The 23,677-nt window shown below is 39.5% G+C and overlaps 1 protein-coding gene across 11 annotated transcripts in view; it reads right to left on the bottom strand.

The window, feature by feature from the left end:
• USP40 (ubiquitin specific peptidase 40) overlaps positions 1 to 23,677 on the bottom strand; it is a 93,969-nt gene that overhangs the window by 2,964 nt on the left and 67,328 nt on the right. For all 11 annotated transcript variants that reach the window (XM_082395513.1, XM_082395512.1, XM_082395508.1 and 8 more), the window contains 10 exons: positions 22,575 to 22,611; positions 20,903 to 20,967; positions 17,429 to 17,503; positions 14,419 to 14,545; positions 12,342 to 12,436; positions 10,899 to 11,017; positions 7,042 to 7,107; positions 4,552 to 4,762; positions 4,317 to 4,412; positions 238 to 332 (listed from right to left, as the gene is read on the bottom strand). In XM_082395513.1, coding sequence (XP_082251639.1) covers positions 238 to 332; positions 4,317 to 4,412; positions 4,552 to 4,762; positions 7,042 to 7,107; positions 10,899 to 11,017; positions 12,342 to 12,436; positions 14,419 to 14,545; positions 17,429 to 17,503; positions 20,903 to 20,967; positions 22,575 to 22,611 — 986 coding nt within the window. The remainder of the gene's footprint in view (positions 1 to 237; positions 333 to 4,316; positions 4,413 to 4,551; positions 4,763 to 7,041; positions 7,108 to 10,898; positions 11,018 to 12,341; positions 12,437 to 14,418; positions 14,546 to 17,428; positions 17,504 to 20,902; positions 20,968 to 22,574; positions 22,612 to 23,677) is intronic.

The following is a 23,677-nucleotide window of genomic DNA, read 5'->3' as shown; positions in this document are numbered from 1 at the left end:
AGGGCCCCGGAGGAGGGAGAACGAGACCCGGAGCTCGGGGAGGGGCCTCCTCCTCGCAGTGAGCTGCGCCCAGGTTTCTCCTGCACGGTCCCCAGGAAGCCACTCTAGGAGGTGATGGAGAGAAGGTGGGCAAGTGCAGGCAGGGAGGAGGGTTCCGCTGTTTCTTTCCACGCCTCAGTCAGGAGCTTTCCAGCGAGAGCAGTGGAATCTGTCACGCAGGCGAGGACCCTCACTTACCTTTTCTTTTTCCCCAGAGCGAACTCTTTCTGTTTTTCTCTTCCAATGTCATCTCTGACTGTACTGAAATCATCATCATCTTCAACCAGGAGATTCTGCATTTCAAAATAATTAATGAGCCATGTTTTCAGACATCTTTTTAGTCTACGTTTAAGAGAGATGGGTGTAAAACAATCACCTAAATTGACAAAAGGGGATATCCAAATTTACATAAACCAGATTAGTAACTGATACGAAACATTCTAGCTCTTGATGAAAACAAAGTGAGCCTAGTGAGGCGGGGTTACTGTTTACTGCTCCCCGAGTGAGTGGGCAAGGGGCCCCGAGAGAGCCGAGGCCCAGGCACAGGCTGCCTACCGGCCTGCGACCCTGCCATCTGCGTCCCCTGCGCCTCCCCAGCTGCGCCCTGAGCTTCTGGGCTTCCTGGCATCTCCCCAGAGCCACCCCGGTGCTTTACAAGGAGCAGGCGCTCCCTCAGCCTTCCCGGGACTCACAGTCGGTCAGAGACTGTGATTCACTGTAGACCCCACTGCTCCCACAGGCCGGTCTCCGTCAGCATCCACCAGCCAAAATGCTAACCCTGAGAACACGTGCCCGGGAGGAAAGTGTATCACAACACGGCAATTCTGAGGCCTGCCAGACCCCCACGTTAGGGACCCCAGGGTTACTGGCCGTGTTCCCAAGTGCGGATCTGGGAGAGTTAATGCTGATTACGGGGGTGGTGGCCCTTCTGCGTCTGACATGTCAGCTGAAGGGCTGCAGGAGGGCTTCGCTGCTTCTCCACTCTCAGGTGGGAAAAACGCTGTGACAAAGATGATAATCTCTATTCCAATAAATGGTGCATGATAAATAGTATAATTTTAGTTCCAATGATATATATGATGTGCTTTATAAAACTATGAAACATCACAAAATCAGAGAAAATACAGAGACCCTGGGACAGACGCCCACGTTCTCGGGAGGCAGGAGGCGGGCGCGGCGGCCCCTGTCCACGGGCCCCCGTCACATAACCCCCCGGCCTCCTTTTCTTCAGCTCAAGATGGCACGACTTTCTACAGTTGTTATGAGGAAAAACTGAATTAAATGTATACATGGACGGCAAATACAAAATGCTCAGTGAGAGCTACCTATTAATAGTATTAACCTTTTACCATATTTGCTTCATTTTTAGTTTTCGAGGAAGAAGCACAGTCTGTTGATGCCCCTCCCCTCACTAGAGGTAAGTGCTCCGCTGACTTCGGTGTGATCGTTCCCATTTTTGTCTTCACTACACAGGAACGTGACTCCCAGCAATCCTCAGCATTTTACCTGGTTTTATACTTTCTACAAATGATTGTTCTGTGACTTTTTCTTTTTCAACACTAAGTAGTTGGATGTATGTTCACATTGACGTCTGTAGCTCTGGTGTATCTGTTGTATCTGCTGTGTTCTCTACCACCATATCAATACTTCTTTTTCCCATTTTCTGTATTCCCTTGCTAAGGGTAATTTTGGTTCTTTCCAATCTATGCTATTACAAATCAAAGAGCCCTTCAATGCACATTTCTGTACATCTCCCCATACACATGGGTGTTTCTAGGATTTATATCTAAAGTAGAATTACCTGGCTGCATCATATGGGGCACCCTTACTACGGCCAGCTGCTGTCTACTTGGCCCTCTTCCTGGCGCTGCACGGGAGACCCGAGAGTCTGGCCCAGCAGCTCCCGGCTTTATTTTGCAGGTCCCTGGTTACTGGGAAGCTATCTTTTCATCTGCTTTCTGGCCATTTCGTTTTCTGGGAATTGCCGGGCGTTACCCAATAGGGGAGAGATGGGCAAAGATTATTCTTTCGTAACTGATTTGTAGAAGTACTTTACGTATTCCGGATAATAATCCTTGTTGGTCATATCCTTGTAGGTATCTTTTCCTATTTGTGGCCTGTTTTCTCATTTTGTACGGTCTCCTTTGATGAAAGGACGGTTTTACTTTTAACGTGCAGTCGTCCCTCAGTATTCACAGGGGACTGGTTCCAGGAGTTGCCACAGAAACCAAACTCCTGGGGTGCTCAAGTCCAGAGCGGGCCTCCGTATCTGAGGTTCCACACCTGTGGATTCAACCAACTGTAGATCACGTAGTACTGTATGTATTTATTGAAAAAAAATCTGCATGTAACTGGACCCACGCAGTTCAAACCCATGTTGTTCAAGGGTCAAATGTAGTCAAATTTATTGATCCTTTCCTTTAAGAAATCCTTCTTGAACTAAGTCATAAAAATTTTTCTTTTATCTTCGTTTCTTCTAATGGTTGAAATGCTTTTCACATTTAAGTCTTCATGCTGATTGTTATATAGGTATATGAGCAGAGGTGGATACAGATTTTATTGGGCCCGAAGCTTACACAAATTTGGCGACCCTCTTTATGAAAATGAAATAAAAATTATGACCGTAACTACTGAATAATCCGTTTGTAATGTTGCCCTCAAATACCTGTCAAGTTTCCCTATATGGGTGATTCTGTTTTGAGGCTCTATTTCAATTCTTCCCCTGCCCCTAAGCTAAATGGTCACCACAGATGTGTAATCAGTCTGAATTCTTGGTACGGCAATACCCCGATCTTGTTCTTTAAAAATATCTTACCTCTCTGGCCCTTTGCTCTTCCACATGAATTTATTCACTTTAATCTAATCTACATGGTTTGTCACTGGGGTAGATGTGGGGAAAACTGATATTTTTACTGTCGTGAGGCTTCCCTTCCAAGAACATGATATGATTCTGTATCTAACTGAAGCATTAATGCCTCTCACTATTTTTGTAATACTCTCCAAAAAGGGCTTATAAGTCTTTGTTGCGTGTATCCCCAGGTACCCTGTAATTTTACGTACGTTGATCTTACAACCTTTTGAACTCTCTTAAACAGAGATGATGCTTTGACTGTAGAAAAACTAAGAACAGTTCTGTATTTTCCTTTCAGAATTTCTTTTACCTGTCTTTCAATTTTTATTTGCTTTTCTTCGTTGGGTGGAAGTTCATATTACATTGGTCCCATTCTTTAGTACAATGTTTAGAACAGAAGTGGTGATTAAGGGAATACTTATTCCTTAATATAAAAAATTATTTAAGTCAAGAATCAAATTATTAATAAATCAATAATTTAATATTAATAAATTATTAATTCTTAAATTAAGGATTTAAATCATTCACCCTTAATACAAAAAATATTATTATATGACAACAAAGTAGGTTTGTCCAAGGAATGCAAGGATGGCTCGGTGTTGAGACCATGTTTATGTAATAACACTACATTACCAGATTGAAGAAGAAAAACGATATGGCTAATTAAACAGACGCAGAAAAAGCACAGAATAAAATTTAATATTAAAAAAAATTTAATATTAAAAATCCAGTGCTCATTCATGATTTAAAAAAAAAGAACTTAGAGTAAACTAGGAATGGAAGGAAATGTCTTAACCAAATACAGGTACCTACATAAAACCTACAGCAACACACTTACTTAGTGATAAAACTTCAGAACATTTTCATTCAAGTCAGACCCAAAATTAAGGTTTTGGTATTGAGGTTCTACTGGCCTCATAAAATGAGTTCTCTGGGGGCTTCCCTGGTGGCGCAGTGGTTAAGAATCCGCCTGCCAATGCTGGGGACACGGGTCCGATCCCTGGTCCGGGAAGATCCCACATGCCGCGGAGCAGCTAAGCCCGTGCGCCACACCTACTGAGCCTGTGCTCTAAAGCCCGCGAGCCACAACTACTGAGCCTGCGCGCCTAGAGCCCACGCTCCGCAACGAGAAGCCACCGCAATGAGAAGCCCGCGCACCACAACGAAGAGTAGCCCCCACTCACCACAACTAGAGAAAGCCCGCGCGCAGCAACGAAGACCCAACACAGCCAATAAATAAATCAATTAACTTTATTTATTTAATTTTTAAAAAATGAGTCGTCTGCTTTCCCTCTTTGTTCCCCCCACTTTCTGAAACAATTTATATAAAATGGGATTATCTATGCCTTGAAGATTTGATAAAACTTCTCTATAAAATTGATTCTGGTGTTTTGTCAAAGTGGTAAGTTTACTGTTAAAAACTTACCTTAATGCCAATAGTATCTCCATCTTTCAAGTGATAAGGTGCCCCCTGCAAATTATCTTGCTTTTTCTTCTTTTTCCTCTTGGTAATTTGCTGGTTCTACAGAAAAATTAAGTATCTTGAATAAAGAAAACTCAATCTCAAATTCTGACTAAATTCCCTGTCTGTGGAAAACTGCAGTTAATTATTCACTATGCCAGTGATGCCCGATTTCCCTGAGGAAGCCCCACAACTTTACCCAGCTAGGTACTGGAAGCCACTCAAACTTTTCAGGAAGGTATTTGGCAATTTCAATTTTCTCCACAGGAAGAGAATAGAAATCGGCCACTCGGTGCCTCAGGGAGCCGGCCGTCCAGCCTCGGGCAGTGTCCCACACCAAGTCCACGGGCAAGGCATATGCCCTCTTGCCAGGGAGGCGCATCTGTGTCCTCAGCAGCACATGCTGGGGGCTGCATCAGAAAACAGTCAAATGTCAGATTTGCAACGAAATGGGAAACATGCAATAACTACGGCAGGTGTGAACAGCAAAGGTTCTCTCCTCTGACTCTTGTTTTTTTTTTTATAAGGAGAGATTTTCCCCTAAACCCTGAATGCTAGTGGGAAACCTTTACTTTGATTTCCTTCAATCCTGACCCAGAATGGAGGTGAGCTCCCATTCTGAGTCCACAGCAGAGTCCCTGGGGAGGCAGCAGGCAAGGCTGAAGGCGGAAGAAGTTCCTCAGTGGGGCGCGGAGGGAAGAGGACTGGAGACAGAGCTGAAAGGGCTGGCAGGGCTATCCCGGTGATGAAAGGGAAGATGGGTTTCCCGCTACGGCGACTTCCTAGGAAATGCTGATTTCAGAACCAGAATCTGTGAAGCTGGCAGAAAACTTAGCAAGGGAGAAGAAACTGAGGGCTTATAGTTAGTTAGGAAGAGAAGATGATGGGAGTAGTTGTAAGAGCAAAGGAAACCTTTGCAGGAGATGAGCACAGATAAGAGGTCCTTGAAGGAAGAGAAAGAGGAGAAACATTCAGAAAGGTCGGAAAGACATTTAGACGTATGGAGATTGTTTTAGATAGGACGTGAAATAAAAACTACAGATAAGAATTGGAAGGTGGAGAGGAGAAATGAAAACTTTAAGGATGGTGAGACAATGAACGATTTTAATGCTGTATTTCTATTATACTGGTGTTTTTATCTAAAGAAAGGGTAACACAATTGGAGGAAACAGGCAACGCAGGGAGAGCGAGGGCCCAGTGAATTAGGAGATTGGACTGAAAGCGGGGGACTGTGGTCAAGAAGGAATTTTTGAGAGGGTGTAGGTGTTGTTGAGGTCAGTGAGCAGAGCTGAGGTCCCAGAGCATACAAAGTGTGGTCAGTGGAGATGCAGGAGTTGCCAAGGAGGTGACAGAGTCTGGGTGAAGACCATGAGGAGCCAGGGTCCTCACTGAGGGAGGGCAAGAGTGCTCTGGAGGTCAGTCGAGGACAGAAGCACAGATGGGGAAGGGGGTCTAAGTAAGTGCACAGCACGGTCTTCAAAAGGACACTTCTCACGACAAACATGACAGAGGGTCAATTTATATTACGTAATATAATATATTCTATATTATAGAAAGAGTTCACACAAATTAGACTTTTTTCTAAGACCCCATAAAAAACAGGCGAAATATATGAAACAATTCACTCACTCACAAAATACAAATGGTTTACAAGCCTTTGAACAAATGCCCTAATCTTACTAGCAATCAAAGCATTGAAGCAAATGAGACAAGATAACCATTTTTCATTTATCAATTTAGCAAACATTTAAACAATGACAACATTCAATGATGGTTCCATGGTGAGGTGAAATAAATACTTAGAAACACAGCTTGTGGAAACATAATGGTATTAACTTACCTGGAAAGGAATTTAACAAATAAGAGGTTTAAAATGTCCATACCATTTGATCCAGAAATTCCCCTCCAGGAAACTACTCCTAGTAATACAATTTGCGTTAAGAATGCATTTTTATAAAACAGTGGGATTAAATGAAGGTCACACGGTTGAAAGAGTAGAGTTGTTATACAACAGGAGGGCAACAAGAATCATCGTGTCACATCAGGTAAAAGGAATCTTAATATTTGGTGTTACTGATAAAAATGTCTTATAAAAGAATGTCCTATAATGAAAAAAAGAATAGGTAGGTTTGAACGTGGACAACTTTGGGGTGCTTCTTTATTCCATAAATAATTATTGACTATGACAAAGGCAGTGTCCTAGGTGTTGGGGATGCAGCAGTGACCAAAAAACAAAGTGTTCGCTCTCACAAAACTTACACTCTAGTAGTGGGAGACAGATAGTAACTGATAATTCAATAAGTGTATGTCAGGTGATATTAGGATGAAAAAAGTAGGACAAGGGGCAGCATGTCAGGTGTTACTATCAATCGGTTTGACAACAGACTGTCTGCAGGCACTGATAAGAGCTTGGGATGAGCATCTTGCTTATACTTCAAGATCATTATGGGTTCAACATGCATTGGGACTTACTGAAAAATTCTGTTTCTATGGAAAAATGAGTTCTAAGATCTAGACACCAGACATACAAACACATTTCTAGAACACAATCTGTTTTAAGTTGCCAGACTCCTTAGAAGCAGTGAAAAAAACACTTAAAAAATTTAACACCTTAATCGATAGTAAGGAAACTATCCATTGGGATCAGACAAGTGTATAATTTTGTATGTGTAGTAGGACATCATCTTACCCCAAGTTTTCTTCTTTCTGAAGGGGCTCTAAGCAGATCTCAGTTCTCTGTCCCAATTTATACTCCCTGATAACAAATGAAACAAAATAATATCGAATGACATATCACATAATTTTTTCAAATTTTTTTTTTTTACCAATTTCAGGTATTCTTAAGTGAAATATTATACCATTTAAGAACACTCAAAATTTAAGAGACTACCATGAACAATTATACACCAAAAAATTGGACAACGTAGAAGAAATGGATAAATTCCTAGAAACACATAACCTACCAAGATTGAATCATAAAGAAACAGAAAATCTGAACAGACCAATTATGAGTAAGAAGATTGAATTGGGGGCTTCCCTGGTGGCACAGTGGTTAAGAATCCACCTGCCAATGCAGGGGACACGGGTTCAAGCCCTGGTCCAGGAAGATCCCACATGCTGCGGAGCAACTAAGCCCGTGAGCCACAACTACTGAGCCTGTGCTCTAGAGCCTGCAAGCCACAACTACTGAGCCCACGTGCTGCAACTGCTGAAGCTTGCGCACCTAGAGCCTGTGCTCTGCAACGAGAAGCCACCGCAATGAGAAGCCCGCACATTGCAACGAAGAGTAGCTCCCACTCGCCGCAGCTAGAGAAAGCCTGCGCGCAGCAACAAAGACCCAATGCAGCCAAAAATAAATAAATAAATAAATAAATAAATAAAATTTATTAAGGAAAAAAAAAAGATTGAATCAGTAATCAAAAACCTCCTAACAAAAAAAAGCTGAGGACCAGATGGCTTTACTGATGTATTCTACCAAAAGAAGAATTAATACCAATCCTTCCCAAACTCTTCCAAAAAAAAGAAACAGAACAGGTGGAACACTTCCAAACTCATTTTATGAGGCCAGCATTACCTTGATATCAAAACCAGACAAGGACATTATAAGAAAAGAAAATTAAAGGCCAATATCCTTGATGAACATAAATGCAAAAATCCTCAAAGAAATATTAGCAAACCAAATTCAACAGTACATTAAAAGGATCATACACCATGATCAAGTGGGATTTCTGCAAGGGATGCAAAGATGGTTGAACATTCGCAAATCAATTGGTGTGATACAACCATGTTAACAGAATGAAGGAAGAAAATCATAACATCTCAACAGATGCAGAAAAAGCATTTGACATTCTTTCACGTTAAAAATTCTCAACAAACTGGATATAGAGGGAATGTACCTCAGTGCAATAAAGGCCATATATGAAAAGCCCATGGCTAGTATCATACTCAATGGTGAAAAGCTGAAAGCTTTTCCTCTGAGATCAGGAATAAGACAAGGATGCCCACTCTTGCCACTCATATGCAACACATTTGTGGAAGTGCTAGCCAGAGCAATTAGACAAGAAAAAAAAAAAAAGGCATCCAGATTGGAAAGGATGAAAGGATGAAGTGAAGTTGTCTCCATCTGCAGATTACATGATGATATTTATAGAAAACTCTAATGACTCCACCAAAAATCTGTTAAAACTAATAAATGAATTCAGTAAAGTTGTGGGATACAAAATCAATATATAAAAATCAGCTGCATTTTATATACCAATAGTAAATTATCAGAAAGAGAAATTAAGAAAACAATCCCATTTCCAACAGCATCAAAAAGAATAAAATACTTCGGACTAAATTTAACCAAGGAGGTAAAAGATCTGTATACTGAAAACTATAAGACACTGATGAAAGAAATTGAAGATTCAAATAAATGGAAAGATGTTCCATCATCATGGATTGGGAGAACATTGTTAAAATGTCCATACTACCCAAAACAATCTACAAATTCAGTGCAATCCTTATCAAAATTTCAGAAGCATTTTTCAATTAGAAATAGAAAAAACAGTTCTAAAATTGGTATAGACCCACACAAAAGACCTTGAATAGCCAAAGCAATCTTTTCTTAAGAAAGAACAAAGCTGATGGCATCATGCGCCCTCATTTCAAACTATACTATAAAGGTATAGTAATCAAAACAGTATAGTACCGGCATAAACACAGATACATACACCAATGGAACACAAAAGAGGCACTTCCCTGGTGGTCCAGTGGTTAAGACTCCTCACTTTCACTGCAGGGGGCATGGGTTCGATCCCTGGTCAGGGAACTAACATCCCGCATGCCATACAGTATGGCCAAAGAAAAAAAAAAAAAAGAACACAATAGAGAGCCCAGAAATAAATGCATGCATATATGGTCAATTAATTTATGACACAGGAGCCAAGAACACACAATGGGGAAAAGAGTCTCTTCAATAAATGGTGCCGGGGGGAACTGGACAGTCTCATGCGAAAGAACGAAACTAGACCCCTATCTTACACCTTATGCAAAAATCAACTTAAAATACATTAAAAGATTTGAACGTTAAGACCTGAAATTGTAAAACTCCTAGAAGAAGACAGAGGAGTAAGCTCCTTGACATCAGCCTTGGCAATGATTTTCTGGATTTGACACCAAAAGCAAAAGCAATAAAAGCAAAAAGAAACAAGTGGGACTACATTAAAATAAAAAGGTTCTGCACAGCAAAAGAAACCATCAACAAAATTAAAAGGCAACCTATGAAGCAGCAGAAAGTATCTGCAAATCTAAGGGGTTAATATTTAAAGTATATAGAGAACTCATACAACTCAATAGCAAAAAGCAAACAATCTGATTTAAAAATGGCAGAGGACGTGAACAGACTTTTTTTTTTTAAAGAAGACATACTTATGGCCAACAGGTACATGAAAAGGTACTCAACATCATTAATCATCAGGGAAATGCAAATCAAAACCACAATGAGGTATCATCTCACACCTGTTAGAATGCTTATCATCAAAAAGACAAGAGATAGCAAGTGTTTTTGAGGATGTGGAGGAAAGAGAACCCTTGTTCAATGCTGGTGGGAATGTAAATTGGTTCAGCCACTATGGAAAAACAGTATGGAGGTTCCTCAAAACATTAAAAATAGAACTACCATATGATCCAGCAATCCCACTTCTGGGTACCTCACCAAAGGAAATGAAAACAGGATCTCAAAGAGATTATCTGCACCCCCATGTTCATTGCAGCATTATGCACAGTAGGCAAGATATGGAAACACCTGGTGTCTGTTGACCAATGAAGGGATGAAGATGTGGTGTATGTATGTACGTGTACACACACTCATACACACACAAAGGAATATCATTCAGTCGTAAGAAAGAAGGGCATCCTGTTGTTTGAGACAACGTGGATGGCCCCTGAGGGCATTATGCTAAGTGAGATAAGACAACTGCTGTATGGTATCACTTATACGTGGAATCTAAAAAAGCTGAACTAATAGAAACAGGGGCTAGAATGGTGGTTTCCAGGGACCGGGACTGGCTGGAAAGGGGAGATGCTGGTCACAGGGTGCACACTCCCAGTCATCAGCTATAATCAACATGCTGTACATGACATCCCCAGAGCGCATTCATCTTATGACACTGAATTATATATACTTGCAAGTTGCTAGTAAGAAAGTAGATCTTAAATGTTCTCACAAAAAGGAAATGGCGATTATATGATGTGATGGAGGTTGTTCGCTAATGCTATGGTGGTAATCATTCTGCAATATATGTCTGTCAAATCAATAGGTTGTACACCTTAAATTTATACAGTGTTATATGTCAATTATATCTCAATAAAGCTGGGGGGAAAAAACAATCAAAATTTTGTCCACAGTCTCTGGACCACAGTAAAAACAGATGAAACTACATTTATACTTAATATGAGAAACTGAAGTTGTCTCAGAGTTTAATTTATGATAAAAAGTATCATCCACATGACAAATGTGGAATGACCTAGAACGGGCTGTTGAGGAGTGTTCACTGAGAACCCTACCTGAGCTGCTGATAATGGGCTCGTAAGAGCCTGCCGGGGCGCTTACTTTCCACCGTCCAGGCTCTAAGGAAGGCGGGCGATGGGATGGAAAACTCCGAGAAGGAGGGCAAGGTCATGGCCTAGAAAAGAAACAGACATCTGAAAAAGCACTCTTAAAAATAGACTGCTTTAGGAAAAAAAAAATGAAGCGCTACACAGTGACATTTAAGGGAAAGAGTATCTTAAGTAATGATAACATCTACCAAAAACTCCACAGGAATATCGTTTAAATGAAATTAACCCTGAGTAATTTTTGTATTCCTCTCTACTGAAATCAGCCTGAAAGATAAGTGACTTTTCTGTTTCTAAATCTGAGCCAAAAGCTCCTTTTCAATGATTATGTTTTAGAAAATGAAACTTTAAAATTAATTTCTATATGACTATGACTCGAGTGGAGGCCTCTCTAATAAAAGCAAGGACTCGTCTTCAACTTCCATCTGTGCTAATATAATTCAACAAAGGTTGCTCTGCCATGGAAATAACTTCTGATTTTGAAATATTTCAGAATCTCTGGATCCAAATGCTAGGCCCAAACCGCAGTACTAATTCTGCAGGGGTGGATAACTATTTATATACTTAGGCTGTAGTATATAAAATGGCCAATATTCATCCGTTTTAAATCTAGAAACAGCAATTTTGTATCTTTTAATCTAATATAAGAAAAAAAGTCTCTTTCTACTTGTTCTTATTAGAATAAGACCATTTTTTTTTTTTGAGGAGGGTATTTCAGATATTGAAGACACACAGAAGAAGTCAATCAATGACTGATATTCACCTTACATGCACCTACACTTTTTCCTTTAAGAGCAAGAAGGGATGTTCATTTTAATCCAACGAGAATAAGATGCTTCTTAAGCATTTTGTGTTGTATTCAGCCCAGCCTTTCCATTTGGACAGAACACCCTGCCTGTGAGTATTAATGTCCAGGAAAACAATACAGTATCTAGTTTAACATCCTAACATAAAGCTGATATTCTGACCTCCTGGGAAATTGACGACACAGCTTTTACTAACAACATTTAACACATGAATCACAATGACACAAAAACAATGTAAATAAAGGAGTAAAGTGAATGCTTTACAAATGTTCCAACAAATGTTTCCCTAAAAAATCAAAATGAACATAAGCTGCAAGTCACTGAGGAGATTTCAAATGAAAGCACAGCATGCCTGTCAGAGAGGGGATAAATGAAAGCCACAGGCAACTGGTAGAAACAAACCCAGGGAGCTGTCTGAGCAATATGTGTGTGTGGCCTGTTGGGTACTCACCACTGAACATGGCATATAACACATGCCCTATCAGAACAGACTGTAATTGAGGGAAAAGGAAATAGAAGAATATATTAATATCTCACTGGAAGCAGCCAGACCACCACTAAGGTACGCTGCAGGAGGAAGGCTGACCTGAGACTTCAGCTCCCCCAAGGTAGCATCTTCTGAGATTTCAACGTCTCCCAAGTAGCGGAGGGAAACTTCTGCATGCGCGTCACTGGGAGCATCTACAAAGCACAGAGCAAGATGTTTGACAGGAGCTTTAGACGTACTTAGTTCTTATTTCTGAAATACAGGCCACGTTTTGATACTGCAAACGGGTTTAGTACAATTCCATCCAAGCAACTCAGAATCTGAATTCCTCGAGTCAGCCCCTCGGGACTTCACAGGGAGGAAGTAGGGCCCAATAGGTGGGCAGCCAGGGAGGATGCTGTGGGCACAGCACCAGGTCTTCTCACTAGAATGGCTTTGGGGAATTTAACACTTGTGCTGTCTACCTGGAATGCGCTTTCCCACACCCTCTCCCTCCTCAAAGAGGACTCTGCTGGTCGGGCACTCCGCCCTGCTCTCATCTTTGATTTAACCTGCTTCTCTCTCGTAGCACTTGTCGCAACTTGTTACTCTTTTGTCTGTTTTCTTATGTGTGTGTATACATGTGTTTTTTACACATATATATATATATATATATTTTTTTTTTTTTTACCTAATCTATCTCCCCTACAGAACATGATTTTCAAGAGAGAACAGGTCATCTATCTTGTTTGTCTCTCCAGTGCCAGGAATGGTGGGTGCCACACAATAAATGTCCAATAAATGTTTATTGACTGAAAGAATTCTTGACAATAGGAAGGCCTTTCTACATTTGCTTTAAAAAGGGGAAAACAAAATGCTCTCTCATATAAAACTCTGGATATAAAAGTTGAGAACTAAATTTGAAATCAGTAATTTGACTCATTTTTGCTTTAGTTAAATGTCTTTGCTTACTGCTGGGCACACTGCTAATGCATAATAGGAAATTAATTATAAGTAAATTAAGTTAAAAAGCTCTCTTCATGAGCGGTTCTTCTTGTGTCTTAAGGATGCTGTAAGCTGGTACTACCTGAAAGACACTTTTAGGAAATTCTCAGAAATAAACATATTTGCCATATGTTGTGATACAGAAGGACTACCAAAAAAATGAACTGTTTTCTTTACTTTCACGGAGAAACACACTGCTTTTTAAGTTGTAATTATTATTCTATCACAAAATCATTTTTAGAATTGTTTAACATGTCTAATATAAGTCAAACAAAAAATAACTTAATGCCAATTTCATAGCTAATTCAACATGAAGTCTTTTATTGCTCTTGTATAATCCTAACTTCAAAAAGTAAGGAGATCATTTATGTTAGTTTCAGTACCGAATTTTAAAAGATAAAAAGAAATATAAGTATATAATACTTCAAGGCATTAAAAAAGCTAAATAATTAAGCACGATAAAAGGAAAAAAATATAAAAACTTGGTCCTACTCAAAATATATTCTCTTTATCTACAGTTACAAAGGAGATTAACTTGTATCTCCTTAAAATGAAGTGGAACCCCACTTTTTACAATGGCAATTCAAACTCCCTGCCTTTGCTCCTCATGACGTGTGTGCTGAATTCTGCCTGTGGAGAAGAAACTTAGACAGAGTGAAATAATATGTTTATCCCCTGTCTGTGAGTCTCCTCAGAAGTCAGCAAGTTGGAACGCCCTTGAAGGAGCTCCTGGGTGGCGGCAGCAGAAAGAACAGGAGCTGCGTGGGGTCCGGACTCCAGCCTCTCCGCCCCTTGGGGCCGCAGTGAAGTCACTGGAAGCGACTGAAGCTTCAATGTCTTAGTCTGTTACAGTAACTGGGGCCTCTATTCCTATGGCCATGAGGCGCTTAAGAGGTGATATTATATAACAATTCCTTGAAAAAATGTAATACATTGCTATAATAATAACAATAATAAAAATAACAGATGGCAAATGAAAGGTAAAGCCAAAAAAAAAGATGGTATTTTATAGAGGTTACAAACGACTGTATAAAAATAGTATGGTATTATTATTATACTATGAATTATGGAATAGATTTTGATTTTCAACCTTATATTTAAAACAGACATATTTCAGTTGCCTCTCAGCAGAAGCAGTCGTTTTACTTTTCTTTATGACACACTGGCTGCTGTAGTTCCGCTGCGCTCTCACCTTGGATGGAATCAGCTCTCCAGACGCCGCCCTGAGAAAAGGTACAGTCTGTCTGGTCCTGATGACTCTTCCAGCAATGCAAGGGACCCCGTGGCTGGTACCACCAGATGGGCACCTTCAGGAAACCCTGAGGAATGGAGATTTCCAACTGCTGTGATGCACACAGATTAAGTCAACTTCTACTTCCACAGAAAGAAACTTTTTTTTTTTTTTTGGCCATGCCAAGCATCTTGTGGGATCTTAGTTCCCTGACCAGGGATAGAACCTGTGCCCTCGGCAGTGAAAGCAATAAGTCCTAACCACTGGACCACCAGGGAATTCCCAGAAAGAAACATCTTGATACAGAAAATGTTCCTGAATTTATTTTTCCTTAAGATGTATGTATTAACTGTCATGTATTATACTTGTTTACTGTTTTTACAATCAAAGTTTAAAATCATAAAAATCAGTCTTTAGGATGACTGGGACCAATGTTCTATATCTTCTTTTTTTAAATTTCATTGCACTGGGTCTTAGTTGTGGCTCGCTGGCTCCTTAGTTGCAGCTCCAGGGCTCCTTAGTTGTGGCATGCAAACTCTTAGTTGCAGCATGCATGTGGGATCTAGTTCCCTGACCAGGGATCAAACCCGGGCCCCCTGCACTGGGAGCGCGGAGTCTTATCCAATGTGCCACCAGGGAAGTCCCTGTTCTATATCTTAGTAGCTACGGTAAGTGAAAAGTATAAACAAACTAACAAAACATTTGACAGAACAAACTATATAAATGTTTTCAGGCATTGTAAGAGCACCATAGCACAATCACCAGTTACATGCAGTTTTTATTTATAGAAGTTTCTAAAGGAACTTTATAGAGATCCAACAACCTATTGATCTAAGGTGCATTCCTGTATACCAACTACATGAAATAAACTCATCTCCTTAAACACATTCTGTAATTTCAGTTTTACTAATTTAACTGGTTCTTCCCCACCCCTTTTTTGAGTGGGTAAAGAACTTGAATAGATTTACTAAATGAAAGATCAGTTGCTATTACAGTGCTCAATTTCCAACAACAGAAGATGAGAATGTGAAAAAAAAACATGTATTTTAAATATGTATTTCAAGAAATGCATATTAAAATGAGAATATTTTTCTGTTTATCAAATTGGTGAAGATTAATAAATACTCAACTTCCATGCAGTAAATAAATAAATGTAAATCAGAGCAAAAAACTCCATTTTTTTCACCTGTCAAAAACCAGAAAGTCTAATAATATTCTACGTTGGTGAAACTGTGAGTAAAGCTGAACTCCTGTCAGTTGGTTCCAGGAGTGTAAGCTGCTGCAAAGTTTCTGGACGGTAAGTGGGTGCTGCCAAAATTTACAGTGCCCCAGCCCTCTGACCCAGCCATTCCACGGTCAGGAGTTCCCGTCTGATACACTAGCGCGTGCACGCAGAGACAGTCACTGTACGTCGTTTATGGTAGCAAAAACCATGGAACACTCTCAGGGTCCCTCTTTAGACGTATGGTTATATTACGGTAGGCCATAACTTTTGACAAAGCAATTTCAATTCTAGGAATATCCTGTAGATACATATGGGCAAAATGGCAAATAAACGATATTTTTGGCAATGTTATTTGTATCAACAAAAGACTGGATACAACCTAAATATTCTTTGAAAAGAGATTGGTTAAAAAATAAATCATGGTACCTCTATATACATCAAATAGAATGAGATAACTTTATGGGTACTGATATGGCATATATATGGGGGTAATGAAAAAAGCTAGGTGCAGAATAGGGTGTCAAGCTTATAATCATTTGTGTAAATAAAAATATGTATATACATATGAATGTGTACATATATGTTATGTATATACACATACATATGTGTGTGTGTGCATTAAAAAGCACGTGCCTCTGGAAGGATACAGAGGAAGCTGGCTGCCTGTGGAGGGAGGACCCCAAGTGGCTGGGGGACAGGGGGGATGGGGGATACTTTTCCTGGCCCAGCTTTTTATACACTTTGAATTTTATATCATGAATATTATCAAGTCAAAAATTAATTTTAAAGAGCATGGTATAAAATACAACAGAATTCTATGAAGTCATGATAAAAAATAAGGTAGGTCTGTATGTGCTGATGTGAGATCCTCAAGATATATTAAATGAATAAAAACAAACAAAAAACAAAAGGTATAAAACAGTGCATAGAATATGACCCCCTTTATGTAAACTTTGAAAAGGATACGCACATATTTACATTCAGCATACAAACAGGCATAATTTTTTTCTCGGAAGGATACACAAGGAAAAATAAGTTTATTGTGGCTCCTTCTGGAGAGAAAGATATGGGAGAAACTTCTGTTTATCATTTTATAGCCTTCTACACTGTCAGAGTTTTCTAATCATAAGCAAATGATTATCTGAATGCTGGAATTCTGGGTCATTTTCATCTTTACATGTGTCCACATTAAAAACAAAAACAAAAACAAACTAATAAGTAATGGCTTTTCCAAGTGGTAATACACAGTGTCTATGGAAAAGCAGTGGTGTGAGCCCTCTCACAGACCCACGTTAGGACTGTAAACTTGGTACGACTCTTTGGGAAAACAATTTGGCTTGTTAATTCCATCTTTAGAATTGTCTTAAGAAGGATTTATATTTATTACTATTTATAAGAACAAAAAATTTAAAATAAGCTAAAATCTGAATAACAGGGATATAGGTGAATAAAACTGTGGTAAGTCATATATTAGATATAATGATTGTTTCTGGATTTTATGGTCAGGTTAAAAAATAAAATATAAAAAGTAGGAAATAAAACTGTACATACAATTTGATTTTATAGGAAGAAAATATATAAAGATGTAAAATATGGTAGCTGTCTGATTGGTAGGATTTTGGGTAAGTACTCTATTCTCTTTATGATTGTATTTCCCCATTTTCACACAATGAGAACATATCATCCTTGCAATCATAAAATAGTAACTGTTATTTACAAAATGTCTGTTCAGGAGCAAAATCTTACCAGAGGAGGAAGTTTTCCTTCAATTAAAAGCAAAGTGTCTCCGGAACAGAGCATAAGCTCTTTCAGTGCTGCATCCTGGGAAAACAGAAAGTGAAAGTCTTTTTTGTCACTTATGACTTCTGAAAGGAACAAAGAGACCATTGTATCTTTTTTTAAAAACCCTATGCCTCTATTACCCTTTCAAGAAATAAGTAAATGAATAACAAAGCAGATATTGAAGAGATGGAAATAAGCTAAAACCATAAAAAAGTATATCATTATGTATTAAAACTGTATAATTATGAACTGTAAAAGATTAAAGAAGGGAGATGGATGAGATAAGAAATGACAGATTAATTTACAGAAGATAAAATTTTAGTTAAGCCTAAAAGATGGGCTGGATTTGGGAAAGCCAGAGGAAACAAGAAGGAATTTCTCAAGGAAAGAAGAACACGGCGAAGTCAAGGTTAAGTCGAGTCAGCATGACTTGTTCTGGGGAAGAGCTAAGAGACTAGATTAATTAGAATGGGAGGTATCCGCTGGAGAGTAACGGGAAAGAAAACTGGGTTGGAAAGGTGGTCACAGGTCAAAGGGATGTGGAACAGAAAAAAAGGAGTTTTCAGTTGCTTTAAAAAGGCCACTCAAGATTTCTGCGAAGGGAGTTTTTAAAGATCAATCTAAGCTGCCACACCTGTGACATACTGAAGTGGGGGAACACATGGGCTCAGGGAAGCCAGTTATAGTAGCTTAGGTAAGAGGCAAAAAAACACAAAAAAACAAAAAAACAGGGCTTGAACCAGAAGGCCGGCAGTGGGAATGGTCAAGAAGGAGTGGAAAAACTGATTTAAGGCTGAGACCAAATATGACGGATGTAAGGTAAGTAGTGTAAGCCACACTTCAGGCTGAAAAAGATCAGGATGGGAAAGTCAAGCAGCAAATCTGGGAAGCGGAGCCAGTTCTGAGGGTAATGAGTTTGCTTTTAGATGAATTGTTTGATACTGATTTGGGAATTAATAAGAGGAGAAAATAAGGAAACCATTTGACTAGATATACTCTTTTGACATCCAAACTGTACGTCCTGAAGATTCTTTGAGGTTCACTTCTTACTCTAGGCAGTCAAATTCCTGGCCAGGACTCAAGAGGAGCCTCTCTGTATTATCCCCGACTGTTACACAGCAAAGACTGTTCTCCGGAAGGCCCTGCGTTAGATCAACCTCTGTTGATGTTCAATGCCAGTGTCTCACTGAACAGAAAGCAGGCGGATAAAGATGGGGGGAAAGGGGAGTGAGCACAATTGTCTAAGCTTTCTCACAGAGCTTTATTCTGGGTCTACTTCTAAGGCCATGGATTTGGACTGTAAGGTCTGATGCTGCTTGGAGCAACAATAAGATGATTAACCAACATGAAAAGATGCTCACATCACTAATTATCAGAGAAATGCAAATCAAAACTGCAGTGAGGTATCACCTCACACAAGTCAGAATGGCCATCACCAAAAAGTCTATAAGTGGGGCTTCCCTGGTGGCGCAGTGGCAGAGAATCTGCCTGCCAATGCAGAGGATACGGGTTCGAGCCCTGGTCTGGGAAGATCCCACATGCCGCGGAGCGACTAAGCCCGTGAGCCACAGCTACTGAGCCTGCGCGTCTGGAGCCTGTGCTCCGCAACAAGAGAGGCCGCGATAGTGAGAGGCCCGCGCACAGCGATGAAGAGTGGCCCCTGCTCGACGCAACTAGAGAAAGCCCTCGCACAGAAACGAAGACCCAACACAGCCAAAAATAAATAAATAAATAAAAATAAGAAAAAAAAAAAAAGTCTATAAGTAATAAATACTAGAGGGACTTCCCAGGTGGCACAGTGGTAAAGAATCTGCCTGCCAATGCAGGGGACACAGGTTCAATCCCTGGTCCGGGAAGATCCCACATGCCGCGGAGCAACTAAGCCCGTGCGCCACAACTACTGAGCCTGCGCTCTAGAGCCCGCGAGCCACAACTACTTAGCCCACGTGCGACAACTACTGAAGCCCACGTGCCTCAAGCCTGTGCTCCACAACAAGAGAAGCCACTGCAATGAGAAGCCTGCACACCACAATGAAGAGCAGCCCCCACTCACCGCAACTAGAGAAAGCCCGCGCATCAATGAAGACCCAATGCAGCCAAAAATAAATAAATAAATTTATTTTAAAAAATAAAAAATAATAAATGCTGGAGAGGGTGTGGAGAAAAGGGAACCCTCTTGTGCTGTTGGTGGGAATGTAGATTGGTACAGCCACTATGGAGAACACTATGGAGGTTCCTTAAAAAACTAAAAATAGAGCTACCATATGATCCAGTGGTCCCACTCCTGGGCATATATCCGGAGAAAACGCTAATTTGAAAACATACATGCACCGCAATGTTCACAGTGGCATGATTTACAACAGCCAAGACATGGAAACAACCTAAATGCCCACTGACAGATGAATAGATAAAGAAGATGTGGTACATATATACAGTGGAATATTACTCAGCCATTAAAAAAAAGAAATAATGCCATTTGCAGTAACACAGATGGACCTAGAGATTGTCACACTAAGTGAAGTATGTCAAAGAAAGACAAATATCATATGATATGATATCACTTACACGTGGAATCTAAAAAAATGATACAAATGAACTTATTTACAAAACAGAAATAGACTCACAGACATAGAAAACAAACTTATGGTTACCAAAGGGGAAAGGGGGGGAGGGATAAATTAGGAGTTTGGGATTAACATATACACACTACTATATATAAAATAGAGATAACCAATAAGGACCTACTGTACAGCACAGGAAACTATACTCAAAATCTTATAATAATCTATAATGGAAAAGAATCTAAAATAGAATATATATACTTAACTGAATCTCTGTGCTGTACACCTGAAACTAACACAACATCGTAAATCAACTACACTTCAATAAAAATTTTTTAAAAGAAGAAGAAGAAGAAAAAAGAAGATTAACCAGATTGCAACCATCCTGTGATAACACTGCTCCTAAGTCTACCCTAAGAGTCTGGGCTGGATTTAGAGATGCAGTTTGAATCAGAGGCTAAGTGATTGGTTGGTAAGATGAATTCTGCCATCATTAACTCACAGAGAAACTCTCAGATTAAAATATTCAGGTTTCAAACTTCAGAGTGTATCTTCAAATTCTTTCACTGGTTCAAATGTCTTTTGTTCTCTGTAGTTCTCTGCCTGTTAATGAAGAACTACTACTAGAGACATATTCTCTTATCAAAAGAGGACTCAATACAGATGTTAGATATGTTCCCACTTAGCTGAAACTTTCCCTCTGACTCTATGAAAAAACTTCAATAAGGAAAAAGTAGACCCACACCTGGATTTGTATATCCTAAAAAAAAAGTAAAGCTTTCTCTAGAATTTATTCACATGAGTAGGGTGGTATCCTTATGAAAATACAAAATAAACACAATCACTTTACAAACGAAATGTACAGAAATAATCTTACTTCTTCACATAAGGCCTCCCCAGCTTCATAGCACCAATCCATTTTTCGTAAATGCCATGCGTCTCCTATGAAGGAATCAAAATCAGATGAAAAAGAATTCAGAACAATATGTTTTAAGAATTTGTCAGGAATGACCCTTCTGGATAAATGAGTATCAAATGGGATATGATCTAGTAAGTATTAATTTTTAAAGTAAATTATCTCTTCCAGGGCCTGAAAAAAATTAAGTCGTTGCCCGAACTTGGTTAATTTTCTCTCTATTCCACCAAGAACTGTATACTTGCAAATAAAAATAAGACTTGGTACTAGTACGCAACATCTACCTACCTTTATTATTTACAAGTACACACGCATCCACATCACACGTTAAGCATAGACAGATGTACGTACATAAGCACAGAATCCCTCCTAAAATCACGAAGTTGAGTTCTATTTCACTGTCTTAGACGAAAATACACGCTAGCATTGCTCAGCAACTGACAAAATGTACAGCAAACCTGTCCTATCCAATCAGCAGCGATCTAACGAAAGCGTGCCCTTGTGGCACAGTGCTTCAATGTAGTTGGTACAAATGAACACTTATGAAGGTTAATCAGTTTTTCAGCATGCTTGCTACACACGACATGGGGAGAGAATCAATCTTTTTCGGGGAGAGGGAACTGAGCAAAAGTTGAAAATCCTGATGGTTAAAAAACGAGCAATGTTTTATAACAGTCAACTCCCCCACCCACCGAAAGAAGCTACAGATGAAGGAAGAAACATAGACCTCACATTTATCCCGCACAGGCCACAGGTTTTGAATCCCAATACTGTTCTTTGTAGACCCTCTTTTGTCATCGGTTCTAGTTTTAAATGCAGTAAGATTTATATCGATATTTAACTTAATCTAAGTTTGTTTTAAAAAAGCCCCAGTAAGTTAAGAGTTAACACCATTACTTCTTAGCACAGCATGGTAGAAAGGAATCAGAGTTCTGAAATCAGAGCCACTTAGCTACTTGCTCTGTAACACTGGGTAAGTCGTTTAACCATTTTCAGCATCTATAAAGTGGGAACGGGGGATGATCCCTGCATGGGAGGACTACTGTCGAGATGACCTGAGGCACCGCACAGAAACTCCTAGAAGTTGAGCAAGTGAACGTCCCTGCCAGATAACGGAGCCCCGCGCTTCCACTCTGGGGGAGAGAATGGCAAGCACTCACTCCAATGAAAGCAGTGTGATGCCTCCTCAAGCTCGCTCCCGTGGTTCCATCTGGGTAGCCACTTCAGGATACCCTGGGTTTATTTTTTCATTCATATTACATTCCCTAATCTATACACAGAAATACTGGCATGAAACACAATGCATTGAAATTCTGAATCCGTGAGGTTAAAAAAAGAAATTCAGCAAAAGATCTAGGAAATTCCAGAGGGTCTAAATCTTAACTGTATCTCTTTTGTACCTTTGTTGTTTCCTATCTAGGCTCTCTTTCCTTAGAAGCAGGCTAACCTACAACTAGTTTTCTTTTAGCCTGCAAACAAGAACCAGGAGAATTATGTACGTATAGAAATGTAAAGCATAACTGACAACCCCGGAGAAAAAAAAAGTTTGAAAACTTTTCATTAGGCTTATAGAAAATTTATTGTAAGTAAAGGATGTGGATAAACTTACGTATCATCATGTTCTGTAACTTACCTGATAGGCCAGATTTCTCCAGCATTACCTTTAAACACTGTAAGAAAAAAAAACTATGTTCATTAGTTGTTCTATATCTGAGTTACAGTATTGCGAGAAACACCCTGGGCCTATCTGAGTCTGATTATACTTAGTAATTCTCAAATAGATAAAGATACACACGGTGCAGTGATTAAGTAAGCGCTTCTTAAGGGCTAGGTGGTGCCAGTTCAGCAGGGAAAACCAGTTTCCGGTGTTCGCAACCAGGTCTATCTAAAAGTTCATCCACTTCCAGGACTGTGGTATGATTCGTTTCTTATGAGGACTAACAGTGTATTTTTGACCAGATGTGATTAATTAGGCTGATTTCACAGAACTCTGACTCCTATAGAAGGAGATTAGCTTTTATTTATCATCTAAGAAACAACTGGTCATACATCCACTCATGAGGGAAGAACTATGCATACTGTGAGCTGATGGCACAATTCAATAAACGAGACACGATTAACAGACGTTTAAACAAAACAAAAATAGTCATAAAAAACTCCCAACTTCTTGAGGGGAAAAACATTCTTAAATAAATTTAGGGCAAAGGAGTATGTAAAATTTCATTTATACCATAATAGAGCAGAAGGGAGTAGTACAAAGGATGATCACTGCTGCCCTGCTTGGATTAGGAGAAAAATGGTAAACAATCCAGACATCCCTGGATTAACAGGGGAACATTTAAATAAACTATGAGAGGTCTTAAAACAATTAAAAGGATAAAAGAGATTTATATTTACTGGTCTTAAAAGATCTTTAAAATATTTTAAGTGAAACAAAGTTCTGGGATCCCATTTATGATTTTTAAAAAAACCATGCAAGTCAAGCTCTTACTTCTACACGTACATACATACCCACACATTGGTACACACACAGCAAAGGTACAGAAGGATACACTCTACTGATGTGGATAAGATTATACTGTCCAATGACAACAGTGACTTCTGGGGAAGGGACAAGAGTAGGGTGGTGACCAAGGGGGATTTTTAGTCCCCCCAAAGTTTAAAAAATAAGACTAAATCCACAATTACTTGTCTGATTAAAAATAAAAGAGACTCTAGAACTAAAGATTGTTTAGA

The sequence above is a fragment of the Balaenoptera borealis genome (assembly GCF_965194805.1).
Source record: "Balaenoptera borealis genome assembly, chromosome: 6".
NCBI lineage: Eukaryota > Metazoa > Chordata > Mammalia > Artiodactyla > Balaenopteridae > Balaenoptera > Balaenoptera borealis.
This window is presented reverse-complemented; position numbering and strand designations above follow the sequence as displayed.